At 46.7% G+C, this 19726-nt stretch overlaps 1 protein-coding gene across 1 annotated transcript; it reads left to right on the top strand.

Annotated features, from left to right (window-relative positions):
* Nucleotides 1–393: 393 nt before the first annotated feature.
* On the top strand, nt 394–1506 carry LOC147688537 (uncharacterized). The gene has a single exon (XM_086939795.1). The coding sequence runs from the start codon at nt 394–396 to the stop codon at nt 1504–1506; it is 1113 nt and encodes a 370-aa protein (XP_086795921.1).
* The last annotated feature ends 18220 nt before the right edge of the window (nt 1507–19726 follow it).

Raw genomic sequence — 19726 nt, 5'->3', positions numbered from 1 at the left:
ACAGATCACACAGTTACTACGTACTCAGTGGGCAAATTGTGTCAGAATTGGCTACAACATTCCACATTAGCTGCAGTTAAACTACATCTGTCCCAATTGAGTGATAATGTGGATGTAAATGATTTTATAAAAGGTCCGGCAAAAGGTAGAACCAAGCGCTGGATTTATGCAGTGTACAATGAAATTTGGAAATTTTCACAGATTGAGGCTGCTAAACGCTTAAGAGCTATTGACCAAGCTAATTTGAAAAAAGTGCTTGCAGTGGTCGATAACAGTATTAACATGCTTTCTTCCAGAATTTACACGTTGAATAATATTGTTTCCTCAGTTGTAGATATTGTGCATGATGAGGTGTCTGTATTATACCATGGTCAAAATCAATTGCGTTCTGTGATGCAGTTTGCCTGGACCCTGCAAACACTTAAGTCAGGTCGAGCGCCTTGGAGCTATATGAACGTTTCTTCCCTGTTTGCCCCATTTAATTTGACTGATAAACAGCGCATGCTTTCAATGCGTGATGCATCTTTTTCAATGTTACATATTGAACGGTTAGAATCTTTACCTTTTTCTGTAGCTGAAGCCACTGCTGCAACGTGGCTTATCCATGGATTAATTACATTACCATTTGCTTTGTACAAATTCACTAATTGTATGCGGTATATTGCTATAGGGAGATATGAACCACTGGGCAGCGCATTCCTCCATGAGGCTTGGTCCTTACCATACACATACAGATGTTTGAAGGATGGAAAAGAAGTGAATCTTAAGGGTGAAGAATGCACGCAGTCACCTGACGGCTCATTATTATGCAGACACATCCAGTTACACGGTTCTTGTAACCAGGATCGGCCTAATTTAGCCTGCGTTTTGAAAGGCACACCAGTTCCGGCAATAGTTCCCACATTTACATTATTGACAAATGGTAGTTATTTGCTTTTAAATAACGAGGAATGTTGTGGGTTAATAATCGGTATCGCTTATGTGGTAACTGTATCTGAACGTGTGGTGTGTTGCAAGAACGTACTATATCCCCCCACGCATGGGAACTCAGAAGTTTCCATCTGGCCGCGCATCCCAACCTTGAGAGTGGAGTTCAATGGATTGAGTAGAATAAGAGCCCTTTTGTCTCAAAAAGCAGTGGCCCTGAGCTCGGCCCGTGAAAATTATGTCCTTCACATAGCTAACATACGCACAGAGGTGCAGGCACTTTTAAATACTGACTTGCCGTTTCATTTCTGTGAGCTGGTACATCTAATCTTTAATGCCTCCTCCACGTCTGGGCTCGCACATTCTTTTAAATTAGTTAGCAGTGGCCTCGTGACTACATTTGAAAAGATTTTTGGTATCATTCCCACTTTTTTCCATTCTATATTTTCAAGTTTGTTTGGCGGATTCCCTGTGTTACTGGCTTTGGCTGCAGGCGTTTTGATATTGTTTTGCTTTATAAAACATGGATGCCCATCCTGCGCAAGAAGCCGTTCAACGCCTCCTGACACTGTTTCGTAATCGGATGCTTGATTGCTATGGAACATTGCCGCTTGCAACTTTAAGCACGGCTTATGGATTATCATTTCGATTCACCGACTTCACATGTGTCCAACCTGTGTTTCATTACCTGAGCTGCGATTTCGACTGGGCCATTGTTTGTGTCTATGCTTGGAGACCTCTCCTGACGTCGATTTTGATCACCTAATGAGCCCCGTAGTTGCCCCGTAGTTGCTCACAAGTTGATTTGTTCTGGCGAAAGGGTTATGGCCTTGGCAGCGATACATGGACTACTGGGTCAATGGGACATATCTGCAGCGGCGCATGACTTTCTGGCACACAGCGTTCTGGAGAACCCACCGAGTTGTCTTCTGATGTTACAAGAGGATCCGGTGCTGGAGGAGCACGTGTGTTCTTTCCCATTACTGAATTGGATTGCTGAACTGTTTTCGGATGATGGCAGTGATTTCATATTGGAGGCTATTGCTGCTTATTTTGCATATACTGTCCAATCATGATAAGACTTGGAGATTTTCATTGCTATGGCACGTGACTTTCCCGTTACTGAATTGGATGGTTGAACTGTGTGCGGATGATGACAATCATGAGATACCTTGGAGATTAACATTGATATGGCACATGACTTTGGGTTTTGGATAAGTGCCTCTTTTTCTTACAGACAATTGAATTTATGCGGCCTGGTCCTATATCCTTGTACTTTTGAGGCCTTGCAAAAGACTTTTTGATCTCGATGATTTTTTTTGGCCACTATAGGCATTCATACATATGCATTCATACATATTTTTTAGCTTAGCTCAATATTATTGAACTCTGCTTTCATGTTATGCCTCTGATTTAGTATTGCCTTTCCCTTTTATTTGACCGTGCTCGGATCATTGGGGGGGTGTCATATAGATACTTCATTACATATATTGTGTTAAGTTAGCATGAGTGTATTACATGTCTAACAGCCATTTTTCCTTCGGCTTCAGTTTTGCACACAGCACATACTTGTTGTTGTAGCTTTCAACCTAGAAGCGCTAGGTGATTTATTTGAGAATAATATGTTATTACTATGATATCAGTTTTGCTTGATACACTGTCTGAACAGTGAGTGCTAAAATCTCTAAGAATAACTCGATACAAGGTTGCTGGGAGGTCTGATCTTCGCACCACTTTAGACATAACATAAATACAGTTGCTGCCAATATTGGGCTCTACGCGGGTTTAAGATAGAGTTTCAGGAAATGCAGAACACACTTGAAGATGCTTTGCATGCAGAGAGCTGTTAGCTGATGATGTGATCCTCTCATCCTGAAATTTAGAGGTATGGGCCCGCCCTGCTAAATCCCAAACGAGACCTTCATAATATAATATAATATGCTAAATAGGGAGGTGAGAAATAGGTGTTGTTAATTCCTATTATTTTCAGCATTATAACATGCTATCACCGTTCGCATACTATGGACTAGTAACTATGCTGATAACTTTGATACTTATAATCTGTTTGTTAGTATTGTATAAGATACTGCGTTTGAGAACATTGCATTGACTAATAAATATTTCAAATATGCACGTGTCCTCTTTACTCCACGTTCTGGTTTGAAATGATTATAGAGCGAAAGAGTGTTCATGTGTTCCACGATTCCTGAGGTATCATAAGTTCATGTTCTGGTTTGTCTAAGTCATTGGGAGTTTGTTATGACCAATGAGACACTGTAGCTAGCTCGGTAAGGGGATTTCTGATACTAAGGTGAGTTTTGGGTCACCCTAATTCACTAAGGTTCTAGATCTCTATGCACAGTTCTGTGGGAGAACGGAAACCCTGCTACAGAACTTGCAACAACAACTTTTGATTATGCACGTAGTGTGTACAGCTCATTTTATGGTGGAATTGGCTGAGATAATAAACATGTTAAAATTGTTAACCGTATGTTTTATAAATAAAATCAACAATAAAATCAATTAAAAACATGATGATCAAATACAATGTTTTCTAAAATCAATTTATAATGATAAAAATACATGTTATTGATAATGCCCATGTGGGCAATTCATTCACTTGTGCAAAAATCGCTAGAGGTTCAGTGCATGTTGGTTGTATGTGCAACATCACACATATATACTCATAAAGTGCTACCAGTGTAGAAAATAAAAAAGGTGTGCCTAATTGGATAAAAAAGTGATAAAATATTTCATTATTTTAAAAAGTAGTCTGAGTGGAGGAAAAGGAAGTTTACTTAAAAAGCTAGTTGTAAAAAAGATTAGAAGTTAGTAAATGCAGAATTGGTTCAGAATGGAATTACTAATAGTCAGACCGGGTTAAAGATAAGTGTGGCAATCTTCACTCTTGTTGAGCCCGTTAGGCATCTTGCTGTCCAGCAAGATGATATAACGGGTCTCAAGTTTTCGGAGGAGCCCTTCCTTGTCACCGCCTCTTCGTTGGGGAGGGACCCTATCTATGACAAAATAAGTAAGGCCTTCTGGGTTCTTATTGTGTGCAATTTCGAAATGTCTGGCCACTGGGTATTTGGGGTCTGCGTTAGAAATAGCCCTCAGATGTTGCAGAATTCTTTTATGAACTTGGGGCCTTGTGCTCCCCACATATCTGAACCCGCAGGGGCATTGTAAAACATATACAGCAAATTCTGTTTTGCAGTTAACTTTCTCTTTTATTTTTAAAGGAACAGGAGAGAAAGGTATGGTATATTCAGATTTGCTGATTCCATTTCTGCAGGCCTTACAAGTGGCGCATTTCAAGAACCCTTTGTTCCCTGCTAGCCACGTGCCCATGACTAGTTCAGGGCTACTTGAGACCAGACGGGTTTCCATAGACCTAGCTTTCCTGTAGGTGATATTTGGCCTAATCGTTACCAGATTGCCAATAACCGGGTCACTTCTAATGAGGAACCAATTATTCTTCACTATATTGCGGATAGACTTGTGTTGGTTGCTGAAAGTCATAATAAGTCTGGTTTCATTGCTCGCTTCAATGCGCGGCAGTTTGACAGTAGCATTAGTGGGGCATAACAGTTGCTGTCTGTCTAGAGAGTTTGCCCTCCTCTGTGCATTGTCAATAGTGTGCAGATCATAGCCTCTAGCCAGAAATCTAGATCTGCACTCCTCTTGTGCTTTTAGGCAATCTGTATTGTTGCTGCAGATACGTCTGATGCGGAGCATATCCCCATAGGGGATGCTCTTTATCAGGTGGGGTGGGTGATGACTATATGCATGCAACACCGTGTTGCCCGCTGTTGGTTTCCTGTGGAGCTTAGTATGTAACTTTCCCTGATCTATATATATCTCCACGTCTATAAACACAATGGAAGAAGAACTTACAGAACTAGTAAAATGCAAATTGAGATTATTAGAAATCATTATATATAGATATATATATATAGATATAGATATATATATATATATATATTATATTTGTTCACCTAAAGAATTAATGAGCAACAATGATGGGGTGATAATAGCAATAGTGAATGATAGGATGAACAAGCATGCACCTAGGGAAATTAGAGAAATGACTAGCGTACACTCAAACACATACACTGATCAAGAGTAACACATGGTATGCACATATGAAAAACATTGGAGAACAGACAATCATGTTACGTGTGTTCATTAATACCTCACTCAATAGCTGCCCCAATTCTATACTTAACAAAAGAGGCAGACCCAAACATCACCCTCTGCTGGATACATTTGCTGCCTGTAGAGTAAGAGGTCAAATACAGCCCTCTTTATTCCAAGCAGCAAAACAGATTCACAAACGCCTCTGCATATTGAACGAGTAACACTTTAACCAAGATTATAACAGACAAAACTATATGTGATGGGAAGAAGAGAACAGGAAGTTACAAAATACATTAATTCCTGAAAGAATATATGATACAGCGAGGAAAGCCAGCAAAGAATGACCCATATCTTTGATGTAATAATTAAACAGACATTCCTGAAACTCCCCAATATGGGAGTGAAATCAAACCAACAATGCTAATAAAGGTATCCATTTACTCACAGGAGGGGTGCAGTCACAATCTCATCATTTCTTGCCAAAGAAGGCCTCTGTAGTACAGTATATGGTGCGTTCCGAGTTGACAAACGTGAGTCCTGTCATGAGGCATTAACCTGGGAGCATGCCCAGCAAGTATTACGATTTATGTTGTCAATTTTATTTAGGTATGCAGGTGTAAAAAATAATCGATTATAAAGAAAGAAAAGTGTTTGTGTTGTGCTGGCTGCTCTAGATGATTTCCTGATTTTCCTCCAAATTCTGTTCCAAAAAGAAATAGGCCGATTCACTCCCAAATCAGTTTCCCACAAAAGTTCTATTTTCGTTTTATCTCGGAGCTCAGGGGGAACCAATAAATGGTGTACGCTTTGGGGGTTATGCGGAGAAGATTATGCCAAGGGAAGGGGGCAGTTTGAAGATTTGAGTTTAGCGTAAGTATCAAGTATTACATTCCGCAAGATCAAAAATGAAGGATTAAAGGAAGAAGGTAGATGATATAGGGACTATAATTGCGTACATTGAAAAGGGGAGCCCTGATCAAAAAGTTAATGAACCCAGAGCATACTCTTGTTTCTCCAGCTCTTCCAGTATATAGGTTTCTTGTTAAGAAGGATTTTGTTTGTTGTGCCAGATTGTAGAATTGAGAAAATTATCTAAATTATGTACAACTAAATGGGGTGCAATAGTTTGTAATTTACAGGATTGCTTAATCATGGGAGCAGAGAGCGTTTGAAGGAGAGATATTCCTGAAATGAGAAGGGAACAAAAAATGAGGTCTCAAGATCTACCCAGAGAGGTTTATCCTCCGTCTGATTGGTAATCCAATTCGTTAGTTGGCGTAACTGAAAGGCCTTGTGATAATTGGAGCAATGGGGGAAATTGACACCGCCCTCAGATTTTGGTTTTACTAATTTCTGTAACGCCATTCTTGATTTTGTATCATTCCATAGAAAGGAGATCAGAATAGAATTGACCTCTAAAAGAATTTAGATGGAATAGGTAGTGGGATGTTGGGGAGGATATACCAAACTATTGGAGGTAGCATCATTTTGATTGTGTCAAGACGGCCCCACCAAGAGAGATGAAGGGGATGCCAGCCTGGGATCAATGTTTTAAGTTTAGCAAAAGTATTCTTGGGTTCTAATTGATGCTCCTGCTTTGAGTTTAAAAAGTATGATTCAATGCAATTGTAAATGCTTAATGTTTTTTTAATTTTCAAATTTCTTTATTGGATTTTTTCCCCATTTTGTGCAAGCAGAACAGAGCACATAAGATAACAGCAAAAAAAGAAAAATACCAAGGAATTTCATCACAAGAAACATGGGTCAGAAAAAAAAAAGCATCACAGGGTAACATTTGTTCGCAATCAGCAGCAAAGACTAGGAAAGAAAGAATACAGGGAGAAAAAACAAAATACTGGCAGGATATTTAATATACCCCAAAGAATTAATCCAGCTCCCCTTGAATGCATTGCCGAACCGGTGCCCGGATCTTCATGCCTAAAGCTTTTTTCCGGCCCTTCGTTCTATATATAGCCGCTTCTATATTATAAGTGGCTAAAAGACGGCCTCGCCAAGTGTCAAAAGAAGGGGGGACTGGATTAATCCATTCTTGCGTGATACATGCCCGTATCAATGACATACAAATGAATAATAGATTTTTCTTCCCATCTGCGAGTGAATCAGAAGTTACACCAATTAGAACTAGTTCCCGTGTCAGAATAACTGTAGACCCAAACAATACTGCCAAAAATGTCTGGATAGCACAGAAAAATAAAGATAACTTAGGGCACAGAAAAAACATATGCAATGCATCAGCTGCGAACACCCCACATCTACTGCATGATGTACCTGTAGTAGTCCCCCATTTGGAAATTTTTTAGGGTGTATAATATAGGTCAAATATGGCCATATAGTGCTGTGAGCATGATCTGCCAGTAATCAAAATACTGTTCGCCAGAACAATAGATTCCTCTAACTGAATAGGATCACTACCCAACTTTTCAGCCCATCTCCCTTGGTGAGCCTCTATATCGTCTAGGCATGGAGAGATAAGTAAGTTATAATAATGTTGTATCGATTTTTGCTAAACATGCTGTCAATAAAAGGAATCCTCTGCAAGCCAGAGTGTTCCTGCACGGATAGAGTGTTGAAGAAACGATATACCTGCAAATACTTGAAGTAGTCATTACTTGTTAGATTATACTTAACTAGAAGCTCAGAAAAAGAGATGAGCTGATCATTCTGCCACAGATCACCCACACAATGAATTCCGCAGTTACGCCATCTAATCATAACATGGTCTTGAAAGACCGGGGGGAAATGCTTAATGTTTAATTCAATTTGTAGGAATGCCTAACATGTCAGTGCTTAATTTGTTTAAAAAAATTAATAATCTGGGCCTAAAGTTTTGGTTCCTAAGAGCGCAGCTGGTTTTATGAAAGCGTGGAGTGCCCGATACCAAGGCTGTATAGTGTTTATTGTAGGTTATTAGACCTCGTTAATTCACTCCCAGACACTTCCTGACTTTGTTACTCTAGTGCAGTCGTCTTCAAACTGTGGGGCGTGCCCCCCTGGGGGCGTGGAGACATCTCAAGGGTGGGCCAGTTGACCATTTGCAAACATCAGTGCTGCACGGTCTTTCACAGACTGCTTCCACTAGCTGAATGCGGTTAAAGTAATATCCATTGTAGGATAACTGGGCATGATGTACAGATGGGGTCGTGTAAAATGTGCAGGTTCTACTCGGATGAGGTAAATCTGCCTTCAGTGGCACTGTTGCTGGCTGAATTACCGACAGCAGAACGGTACTACGGTCATTTAAGTTACTGAAACACAAACAAATTGTTGCTGATATAAACTATGTTTCAGCCCCAAGGTAGCCTCCCGGGAGGGCAGCAGGGCGTCATCAGGAGGGTTGTCCGAGACCGAGTTAGCCGATAGAAGAGAGGAAAGACAATTGGGGTGGGAGTTAGCCAAGCTGGAGATGGAAGGGAGGAGGATGGAACACGAGCTCAAGCTACGAGAGCTCGACCTCAGGGCCCATTACATCACTTACGGAGGGTGTCGAGTCTAAGGAATTTGCCAGGGAGCCCAGGCCTCACTTACCCAAGGACGTGGTCGCCAGTTATACCGCTGGAGATGACATAGCCAAGTGGCTGGCAGCCTATGAGGTCTCCTTAAGAGCCCATGGGATCCATGAGAAGCATTGGGGTGGTGGATTATACCGTTACATGCCTCCGACAGGTAGGGATGCCCTATTGGCCCTAGACCGGGAGGAGCAGGTAGATTACCCTGCCATGAAGGTGGCGCTCATCAGGAAGTTTGGGTTGACCCCAGAGAAATACCGGCAGAGGTTTAGGGGCAGCCACAAACTGAGCTCACAGAATTGGGTTAACTTCCTGGATTATGCCAAGAAAGCCCTGGATGGGTGGGTCCAAGGTAGTGAGGTGGAAGACTATCGAGGGTTGTACAACCTAGTACTCAAGGAACATCTACTTGAGAAATGTCTTCCCGAGCTGAGGCAGCACCTGGTAGACAGCAAACGTACTTGCCCCCGTAAGCTTGCTGAGGAGGCGGACATTTGGGTAAGTACCCGAGTGTCCATGAAGGGGACGGGTGGAGATTCTCAGAAGTCTGGACAAGGCGCTCCCCAGAAGAAAGAGGGGGGAGATAACAAGAAACAGGAGTTCTCCAAAGGCCCCCAAAATAACTTTAAGGGGAAAAGTTTATTTTCCAACTCTAAGGCTAACCCGCAGAAGAACCCTAATCCTGGCCAGAGTCAGCAGCCAAGGGTTGTCCATTGCTTTGAGTGCGGTGGTGTTGGACATTATAAGGGAGACGTGAAATGCCCAAAGAGACCACCTCCTCCCACTGGAGGAAAGGCCCCGGGAGTCACTAGTGTAGCGCTTGGGGAGGAGATGCCCTTAGTTAAGGGGAGGGAGTGGGCGGGTGTCACCTTAGTGTCCCTGGGTGATCGGGAGATGGTTCCAAAGATCCAGGTGCCCTCAAATACTACCAAGTATGGGCAATGGGTCACCATCAATGGCCATAGAGGGGAAGCTCTGAGAGATACAGGAGCCAGTATGACTATAGTCAGGAGTCATGTGGTGTTCTCAGAGCAGGTGATTCCAGGCGTACTTCATCCAGCCGCGATAGCTGACGGCAGAATGAGCCACTATCCCGTGGCCGAGGTTCCCTTTGAGTGGGGAGGGGTTGCAGGTTCACTTCGAGTTGCCGTAAGCCCCGCCGTGCCAGTCGATTGTCTGCTGGGCAATGATATGGAGCACAATGCTTGGACGGAGGTGGAATACCGGACTCATTCTGAGATGCTGGGAACACCTGATTGGGCCTGTGTGAGTACCAGGTCTGCGGCTGCTCGAGAGGAGAAGTCGCGTGGGTTGGAGCCTGGAACAATGGCCCACCCAGCTGCTGATGAGGGAGCATCTCGAGGACAGGAGGAGCCTGCCTCGATGCCCCGTGAGACAGATAGGCCACCGGAGGAGGTGGACCCGGAGTCCGCGGAGGAGGACATGGTTCCGTTGGAGGATCTGCCTATCCCCGCTGAGTGGCGAGTGGAGGGAGGACCATCCAGGGAGGAACTGAGCAAGGGACAGAGGGAATGTCCCACCCTCGAGGGTCTGAGGCAACAGGCTGAAGCCCAGGCAGCAGGTAACGAGTCTGGGAACTATCGTGTTTACTGGGAGGATGGACTCCTCTACAGTGAACCCAGGGTGCCAGTGCACGGATCGTCACGGGCCCTGGTAGTCCCACAGTGTTACCAAGCCTTTCTATTAGAGTTGGCTCATGAGATTCCCTTGACAGGACACTTGGGTCAGGACAAGAACTTTGCCCGGCTTGTCCCCCACTTTTATTGGCCTCGAATGAGGGTGGCGTCCGACACATACTGTCGGTCGTGCGTGTCATGCCAAGCCAGTGGGAAAACAGGGATGAAGCTGAAGGCTCCCCTGGAACCACTTCCCGTCGTCGGCACCCCCTTTGAAAGGGTGGGCATCGACATTGCCGGGCCCCTAGATCCACCGACATCGGTCACAGGTTTATCCTGGTACTGGTGGATCACGCCACAAGGTATCCAGAGGCAATACCTCTGAGAACCATTACTGCACCGGTAGTGGCGAAGGCCCTGATGGGGATCTTTACCCGAGTGGGATTCCCCAAAGAAGTTGTGTCTGACAGGGGGACCAACTTCATGTCAGCATATATGCAGGCAATGTGGAAGGAGTGTGGAGTGACCTACCGATTTACCACTCCTTATCACCCACAGGCCAATGGCCTCGTGGAAAGGTTCAACCAAACCTTGAAGGGTATGATCAGAAGTCTACCCAAAAGCCTGCGGAGGAAATGGGACGTCCTCCTACCCTGTTTGCTCTTTTCCTACAGGGAAGTGCCACAGAAGGGAGTGGGCTTCAGCCCCTTCGAGCTTTTGTACGGGCACCCTGTACGTGGACCTCTCAGCCTGGTGAGGGACTCCTGGGAAAAGTCTCCCCAGAAAGTTCCCCAGGACATGGTGAGCTACATGCTGGCCTTCCGGAGCCAAATGGCTAAGTTGTGGAAGCAAGCTTCTGAAAACTTGGAAGCCAGTCAGGCAGTCATGAAAGCGTGGTATGACCACAACGCTCACCCAGTGGAGTTGGAGCCTGGACAGAAGTTATGGGTGATGGAGCCTGGACAGCTGAGTGCCCTCCAGGACCGTTGGACAGGCCCCTGTGAGGTGTTGGAGAAGATGGGCAAGGCTACCTATCTGGTGGACGTAAAGACCCCTCGGCATCCACATCGGGTGTTACATGCCAACCGCCTCAAGACCCACTACGAGAGGCCCGAAGTCATGCTGGTTATGGTGACTGACGGATGAAACGCGTTACTTACCTGTAACAGCAGTTATCCAGTATTGGTGTCTTTCATAGATTCACATGCCTGAATCATTCCCCGTCGTCGAGACGGGAGCCTCCGGTACATAGAAAAGTAATGTCCTATAGACATACATAGAGAAAATAGGCCTAAGGGCCTCAGCTTAGTAGCCTATCCTTGTCCTTATGCAAAAAGGACCAAACTCTTAGAGTCAGCCAATCAGCTATGACCTCCCTCTAGAACCTTCCTGGCAGGAGCCTCAGTCCCTCAGATTTTCGTACGCACCAAGTTAGGTAGGCGTAATACAGTTAGAGAGGAATGTGAGTCCTTCCAGGGGAGGCGGGAGGGTTGCATGTGAATCTATGAAAGACACCAATACTGGATAACTGCTGTTACAGGTAAGTAGCGCGTTTCTTATCCAGTATTAGGGGTGTCTTTCATAGATTTACATGCCTGAATCAGAGTAGTTAGCAATACATTATGCACATTTCTGATGTAATCATGCTATATAGTCATTTTAGATAATACACATATTACCATGTGATTTTGAAACATTAGCATATATCAATATATCAGAAGAACAAGAGATGTGCATACCAGGATGGCGGGATGTTGGAAGGCTCACCTTACTGGAATAGATGGCGAAGCACCCCCTGGCCCACCGCTGCATCCTTCAGAAGTTCAGCATCCAGGCAGTAGTGTCTGGAGAAGGTGTGCGGTGTCGCCGCTCTACATATGTCCAAAATCGGCACTCCAGCGAACAGCGCTGCTGATGTGGACATCGCTCTGGTGGAATGCGCCTTAACATTAGCACTCAACGGCCGTCCGGCCCTGTCATGTCAGAATGCTATCGCTGAGGAGATCCACCTTGAGATGCTCTGTTTCGTAAGAGGCATACCCATTCTTGGCCTACTGTAGGCCACAAAGAGCTGTGATGACTTCCTGAAACTCTTTGTTTTGTCTATGTAAAATTTTAGACACCTTTTGAGGTCCAAGGAGTGCAGCGTCCTTTCTGCTGCGGTGGTAGGGTTTGCAAAGAAAGAACGTAGCACCATCGGTTCATTAAGGTGAAAGTCTGAAGGCACTTTCGGTATAAACTTAGAATTTGTCCTCAGCAGCACCCTGTCCTGTTTGAACTGCATGAAGTGTTCCTGAATGGATAGAGCCTGTAGCTCGCTTACTCTCCTGGCAGATGTTAGAGCGAGCAGCAGAGCCGTCTTCCATGAGATGTACTTGATGGATGCTCGATGAATGGGCTCAAAAGGGTGCTTCATGAGTTGGTTGAGGACTAAATTGAGTTGCCACGTCGGTGGGACCCTTCTAGGTCTTGGGAAGGATCTATATAGTCCCTTTAGGAACTGCTTAAGAAGCCTATTGGACCAAAGAGACGGTCCTTTGAAAGTCCTGGTAAATCGTGAAATGGCCGCCAAATGCACCTTTATGGATGCGTGCGCCAGTCCTGACTGTGCCAAATGCAGTAGATATGGCAATATTTGTTCGGGTGTGATATGGAGTGGTCTCAGGCCTTTCTCTAAACACCATATGCAGAATCGTTTCCATTTTAGAGAGTATGTTTTGTTGGTACTGTCCGCTCTTGCTTTTGCCAGCACGTCCCTGCATTCTTGCGGGATGTTCAAATGACAGAACTCTCTGTGCTCAGGAGCCAGGCCGATAACCTGAGCGATTGCAGGTTCGGGTGTTGCATCTGCCCGTTGGACATTGTCAGCAGGTTCGGATGCTGCGTCAGACGAATCGGCGTCCTGATGGAGAGGCGATGGAGGTCCGAGAACCAGTGCTGCCTCGGCCAGAACGGGGCAATTAGGATCAGGGTACAAGGCTCCGCCTTCATCTTCCTGAGGACCCTGGGAATCATCGGAAATGGTGGAAAAGCATACGCAAATACGCTGAACCAACCGATGGAAAAAGCATTTCCGAGTGACCTTGGTTGGGGACGCCAACTTGCGTAGTTTGGGCATTTGTCGTTCTCCTTGGTGGCAAACAGGTCGATTCCTGGGACTCCCCATTCTGAGAATATGTGATCCAGTGTACTCTTGTCGAGCTCCCACTCGTGGGAGAGGGATTTTTGTCTGCTTAGGGCGTCCGCAATGGTGTTGTCTTTGCCCGGGACATAGTCCGCCCTTAGCGTGATCCCATGGATTACAAGCCAGTTCCAGACCTTTTGCGATTCGCGTGATAGAGTGAGCGAACGCGTTCCTCCCTGTTTGTTGAGATAGTGCATCGTCGTGGTGTTGTCCGTTCTGACGAGCACCTGGGAGTTCTGGATGCGTGGTAAAAAGGCTTGTAGTGCCAGATACACAGCCCTCAGTTCCAGAAGATTGATATGGAGTTGTTTCTCCTGATTTGTCCATTTGCCGCTTATTCGAAGGTCCTGAAGGACAGCCCCCAGCCTTCCAGGGAGGCATCCGTGGTGATCACCAGAGGTGTTGCTGGAAGTAGGAATGGCAGTCCTACAGACAAATTCTTGTGATTTCTCCACCAGTCCAGACTCTTGGATATTTGTGGTGTTATCTTCACAATGTCCTCGAAAGAACCTGTACTCTGTGTCCATTGGTTTGTGAGGGCTTCTTGCAATGGGCGCATCCTGAGTCTGCAGTGAGGGATGAGGAGTATACAAGAAGACATCATCCCTAGGAGTGATTTGTAGGTTTGAACTCTTAGGGACTTCCGTGATGCCACAGCTGTGGCCAGAGATATTATTTTGTTTTTCCTCTCCTTCGAAGGAAATGCCCTTGAGCATTCCGTGTTCAGGGTCGCCCCGAGGAAGGTGATGTTTCTCGTAGGGGTCGTGCAGGATTTTTCGTGATTGAGAGTTAATCCTAGCTGCCGAAAAAGATTGGTGCAGGCGTTGGAGGATTCGGTCATGCCTGCAGCTGAAGGTGCCTTTACCAGCCAGTCGTCGAGGTAGGGGAAGACTTGGTGACCCATCTGATGCAGGAAAGCTGCCACCGGTGCAAGGCACTTGGTGAAAATCCGCGGGGCGGATTTGAGGCCAAACGGTAGGACTTTGAACTGGTAGTGCTGTCCTGCCACTTCAAATCTCAGGAATTTTCTGTGACCCTTGAGGATCGGGATGTGGTAGTAGGCATCCTGGAGATCTAAAGATGTCATAAAATCTCCTTTTTCCAGTATGCCTAGTATTTCTTGAATCGTCACCATCCTGAACGACTGACTCTTTAGGAAAGAGTTCAGAGCCCTGAGGTCTAGAATGGGCCTCCACTTTTTCTCCTTCTTGCGTATAAGAAAGAAGCGGGAATAGAATCCGTTCCCTCTTAGAGACGATGGAACTCGTTCGATTGCACCCTTCTTCAACATCGCAGAGATTTCCTGGAGTAGTAGGCGGAGATGTTTGCGTGGCAACCTGCGGGGAGGAGTTGCAGGTGGGATGGTGGTGAATTCCAGGGAATGGCCGAATCTTATTAATTGAAGTACCCACCGATCTGTGGTGATGAGATGCCAATTGTTTAGGAAATGGGTCAATTTTCCTCCAATCTTTAATGAGGGATATAGTTGCTGGACTGGCTGGAGTAATTGGTCACTGGCGGCCGCCAGTGCCCCTCCTCTGGTTTTTGCCCCTGAAGTTTGACCTTCCGTAAGAAGTCTGACGACCTTGTTGCTGCTTCTGCTGGTACTGGGATTTATTCTGGTAGGAATACGAGGACCTATTTTGATAGGATCCTCTGTAGGAGGACTGGCCCCTGGACTTGTTGCCTCGAAATGACTGAAAAGTACCAAGTGCTCTAGCAGTATCAGTGTCTTTCTTTATCGTTTGGAGCGCCTCGTCAATCTTGTCTCCAAAGAGGTGTTGGCCATCGAAGGGCATGTCCAGCACTTTCGTCTGCACCTCCTGTCTGAATGACGTTGCCTTAAGCCATCCTTGATGGCGCAGGACTGCTGCCCCAGCTAATTGTCGAAAGCCAGTCATGGCTGCATCTATGGCACAATCAATGATCTCAGCTGCCGAGGTTTGACCCTCTGTAATCAGCGCCTTGACTTCCTCTTGAACTGTGTCTGGCAGTTCCGCTATATATGGGACTATATCTTCCCAGAGCTGGCGGTTATAACGCCCCAACAGGGCTATGGAGTTGGCCATCTTTATGGTCATGGCCGATGTTGTTGTAAACCGTTTACCGATTGTGTCTAACTTCCTGCCTTCCTTGTCCGGAGGGGCTGACAGAGGGGAGGAAGGGTTGCGAGAATTCTTTTGGGCCGCCTGGGTTACGACCGAATCCGGTTTCGGGCGTCCATTAAGGCAAGCTGCCGCTGTGGTTGGAGCCTTGTACTTTTTATCCAGCCGTGGAACCACCGCAGGTACAGAAGCCGGCGTCAGCATCAGTTTCTTTCCCTGGTCCCAGAGAAATTCTATTACTGGGATAGACTTTGATGTTTTCTGTGTTTGCTCCTTAAAGTCATGTAAGAAGCACTCGGTTTCAGCTGATTCCATCACCATATGAAATTGCTTTGCCGCCCTTTCCACTATTTTATGGAAACCGCCAATGTCCACTGGTGGTGAATCTGCCTGGCGTGGTTGGGGTGAGGCTGGAGAAGATGCCACATACTCCTCCTTTTCTTCGTGGTCCGACTGGATTTCTTAGACTTCCCCCTCTTCCAGCTCCTCTTCTTCCTCATCTGACGAATCTATCACCTGAGGTGGCATTTTTTCATGGCGGACCTGAGTAGCCGGCGGTGTCTGTTTTGGGGCTGTCGCTGGTGCATTTGTAGCAGGCGTTGGGCCCTCTGTCACAGTTGCCGGTGTTTCCGGGAAACGTTGTTTGTAATCCTGGATAAGGTATTTGAGGTCATTAACAATTGAAGCGGGAAGGCATACCATCGGGGTGACCTCCGTGCGAACATAAGCTTGGAAAGAGTGTTCCTGGTAGCTCATTTCCTCCTGTTCCTCGTCCGTGCTCTGACATTTTACGTGAAGGTCTGAAATGGAAGTAGCCTGATTCAGGAGTTCTTCTTCTTCCGATTCTTCACTCTGGAGAATTTCTGTAGGCAAAAGAGCTTGCACTTTACTTGGTGACGTTGTTTCCGGTGTAATCTGCTTCTTAGTTGGTTTGCCAGACGCAGAACCTGTTGCAGGCACCCCTGCCGTCGTTTCTGGTGTTGTCCACGGTGGCATGGTTAGAGACGACGTTTCCACCAGCTTGGATTTCCTCCACGGCTCAGGAAAGGCCAATGTCGACGACGATTCCGCCGTCGACGGTAAGCCCTTTGTCGACGGTGCGTCCGTAGACGATATTTTCATCGTCGACGACGCCTTAGTCGTCGATGCGCTCGTCGACGCTTCATTCCTCGTCGACGGTGATCTCGATGTCGACGGAGATCTCGTCGTCGGCGTCTTCATCGTCGACGTCTTCGTTGTCAACGCACCCGTCGACGGGGGGCTCTTCATCGACGACGCTGTCGTCGACGGGACAATCTTCATCGTCGACAAGGTTTTTGACGACGGTTTCAGCAAAATTATAGATGGAATTGGTCTACCTGCTGACGACGATGAAGGAGTTGTCGTCGTCGATGGGTAAACCGACGACACTGTCGTAGTCGATGTGGTAACTTTTTTTTGCGCCGAGGAGGATGTCGCGTTTGCTGGAAGACTGTGCAGGCTTCTTAAAAGTCTGAGAGTCCTTCACAGACACTGAAGATTTCGTTGATCTTGCCTCTGAAGACTTCTTCTGTGCCTTCATAGGAGGTGTGTCTGAGGGGCCAGGGGAAGCCACCCTTGGCCTCTTCAGGGAGACTTCTGAGGTCATTGAAATGCTCCCCTCTGAAGATTCCACATTCTCCCTCTCCTTGAGCCTGTCAAGCCAGATGAGCAGGCGACCTTCTCTGTCCCTCAAGGTCTTGTTGGGGAAAGACCTACATATCTTACAGTCTTTAGGGACGTGCCTGGATAAAGGCAATATAAGCATAACACATGCTTATCCTCCACATGTAGCCTTTTCTTCCCACATGAAGAGCAGGCCCTGAAAAGGGCCTTCTTCTGGGATTCAGACATGCCAGAATTTTGAAGAAGTAAATCACTTACTGCAGTGATAAGTTGTTTGAAGTAATCCTTGTCGAGGTTTATAAGAAATAAGTCACTTTTAAAAGTGAACAAGTTTTTTGAAGAGATCCTGAGGAGAACTCAGGCTGGAGACTCCCTAGCACAACGTGCGGTAGAAAATCTGAGGGACTGAGGCTCCTGCCGGGAAGGTTCTAGAGGGAGGTCATAGCTGATTGGCTGACTCTAAGAGTTTGGTCCTTTTTGCATAAGGACAAGGATAGGCTACTAAGGTGAGGCCCTTAGGCCTATTTTCTCTATGTATGTCTATAGGACATTACTTTTCTATGTACCGGAGGCTCCCGTCTCGACGACGGGGAATGATTCAGGCATGTGAATCTATGAAAGACACCCCTAATACTGGATAACGGAGGAAGAGGACACTGAGCCTCTCCCCGACCTCTTTGCGTCTCAAGAAAAGGATGGGTCGGTGGAGGGAGTGAAACTCTCGCCATCCCTGACTCCTGAGCAGCAGGAGGAATGTCGCCAGGTCTTGGGGTCATTCGCTCCTCTGTTCTCCCCTGTCCCGGGTAAGACCCACCTGTGTACCCATGACGTGGACACAGGAGACAGCCCACCTGTGAAGTCAAAGTCTTACCGGCTGTCTGACAAGGTGAAGGCCATCATTCGAAGTGAAGTAGCTAAGATGCTGGAGCTAGGAGTCATCGAACCTTCAAGTAGCCCTTGGTCTAGCCCGGTGGTTTTGGTGCCCAAAGCTGCTCCACCTGGCGCCACACCAGAATTGCGATTCTGTGTGGACTACCGAGGACTAAATTCGGTAACCAAGACGGATGCTCATCCGATCCCTCGGGCGGATGAACTGATTGACCGGTTGGGAGCTGCCCAATATCTCAGTACCATTGACCCCACTGCAGGGTACTGGCAGATTCCCATGACTGATGGAGCCAAGGAAAGGTCAGCCTTCTCCACGCCTGATGGACACTACCAGTTCTGCGTCATGCCCTTCGGGCTCAAGAACGCTCCTGCCACTTTTCAGCGGTTGGTGAACACGATCCTCACCGGGATGGAGTCATTCTCTGCTGCCTACTTGGATGACATAGCTGTCTTCAGTAGCAGTTGGGAGGATCACTTGCAGCACTTGCAAGCCGTTCTCCAGGCCCTGGAACGGGCTGGCTTGACGATCAAGGCCAGCAAATGTCAGATTGGACAGGGGTCGGTAGTGTACTTAGGTCACTTGGTGGGCAGGGGAAAGGTGCAGCCCCTTCAGGCGAAGATTGAGGCAATCATGGCCTGGAAACCCCCCAAGACCCAGACTGAGGTCCGAGCCTTCCTGGGCCTCACAGGTTACTACAGACGGTTCATGAAGGGGTATGGCACTATCGTGGCACCCCTTACCGAACTCACGGCCAAGAAGCAACCCAGGAGAGTCATCTGGACGGAGGCTTGTCAGCGAGCCTTCGACACTCTGAAACAAGCATTGTGTAACGCTCTAGTCCTGAAGGCTCCAGATTTCACGAAGGAATTCATTGTCCAGACAGATGCATCCGACATTGGCATTGGGGCGGTGCTATCGCAACTCAATGAAGAGGGTCTGGATCAACCCGTGGTCTTTCTGTCACGGAGACTGCTTCTCCGGGAACAGAGGTGGAGTACCATTGAGCGGGAAGCCTTTGCGGTGGTCTGGGCACTGAAGAATCTGCGACCATACTTGTTTGGTTCACACTTCCTTGTTCAGACAGACCACCGACCCCTTCGCTGGCTCATGCAGATGAAGGGGAAAACCCCAAACTGTTGAGGTGGTCTATCTCCCTACAGGTAATGGACTTTCGGGTGGAACACCGACCCAGAGTTGACCACGCCAATGCAGATGGTCTCTCCAGGTATTTCCGCCTCAGTGTTGAGAACTCCCAAGGGGTTGGGTAGCTCTCCCCACTTTCAGCTGGGGGGGACGCGTGTTACACCCGTCTGCTTCTGAGAGTCCCCTCACCACTATGATTTCTTTTGTTCCCCTGTACCTCCCAAAATTTGTCGCTTTTCTTTGTCTGCCAGGACTTTTGATGTGCTGTTTCATGGGGCTAGATGTTCCTTGACGCCCAGTTGCTCACAAGGTTTTTGGCACCTATTTACAAGGCGCCTGGCGAAACCTGTGGCATTATAGACTGGGGATGGCAACCTGTATGAATGGCCCCAAAATGGTGGACATCCTTTTCCCTCATGTGAGTGACTCCCATTGGAGCCTCCATGAACTCTGGCCTTTTGAGGTTTTGGCGCCCTTTTGTTTGGCGCACATTCCTGACAGGAATTCCTTTATTTCCCTCAGGTACACAA

The sequence above is a fragment of the Lissotriton vulgaris genome, chromosome 10 (genome assembly GCF_964263255.1).
Source record: "Lissotriton vulgaris chromosome 10, aLisVul1.2, whole genome shotgun sequence".
Classification (NCBI taxonomy): Eukaryota; Metazoa; Chordata; class Amphibia; order Caudata; family Salamandridae; genus Lissotriton; species Lissotriton vulgaris.
Note: the sequence above shows the minus strand (reverse complement) of the source record. Positions and strands in the feature narration are given on the sequence as shown.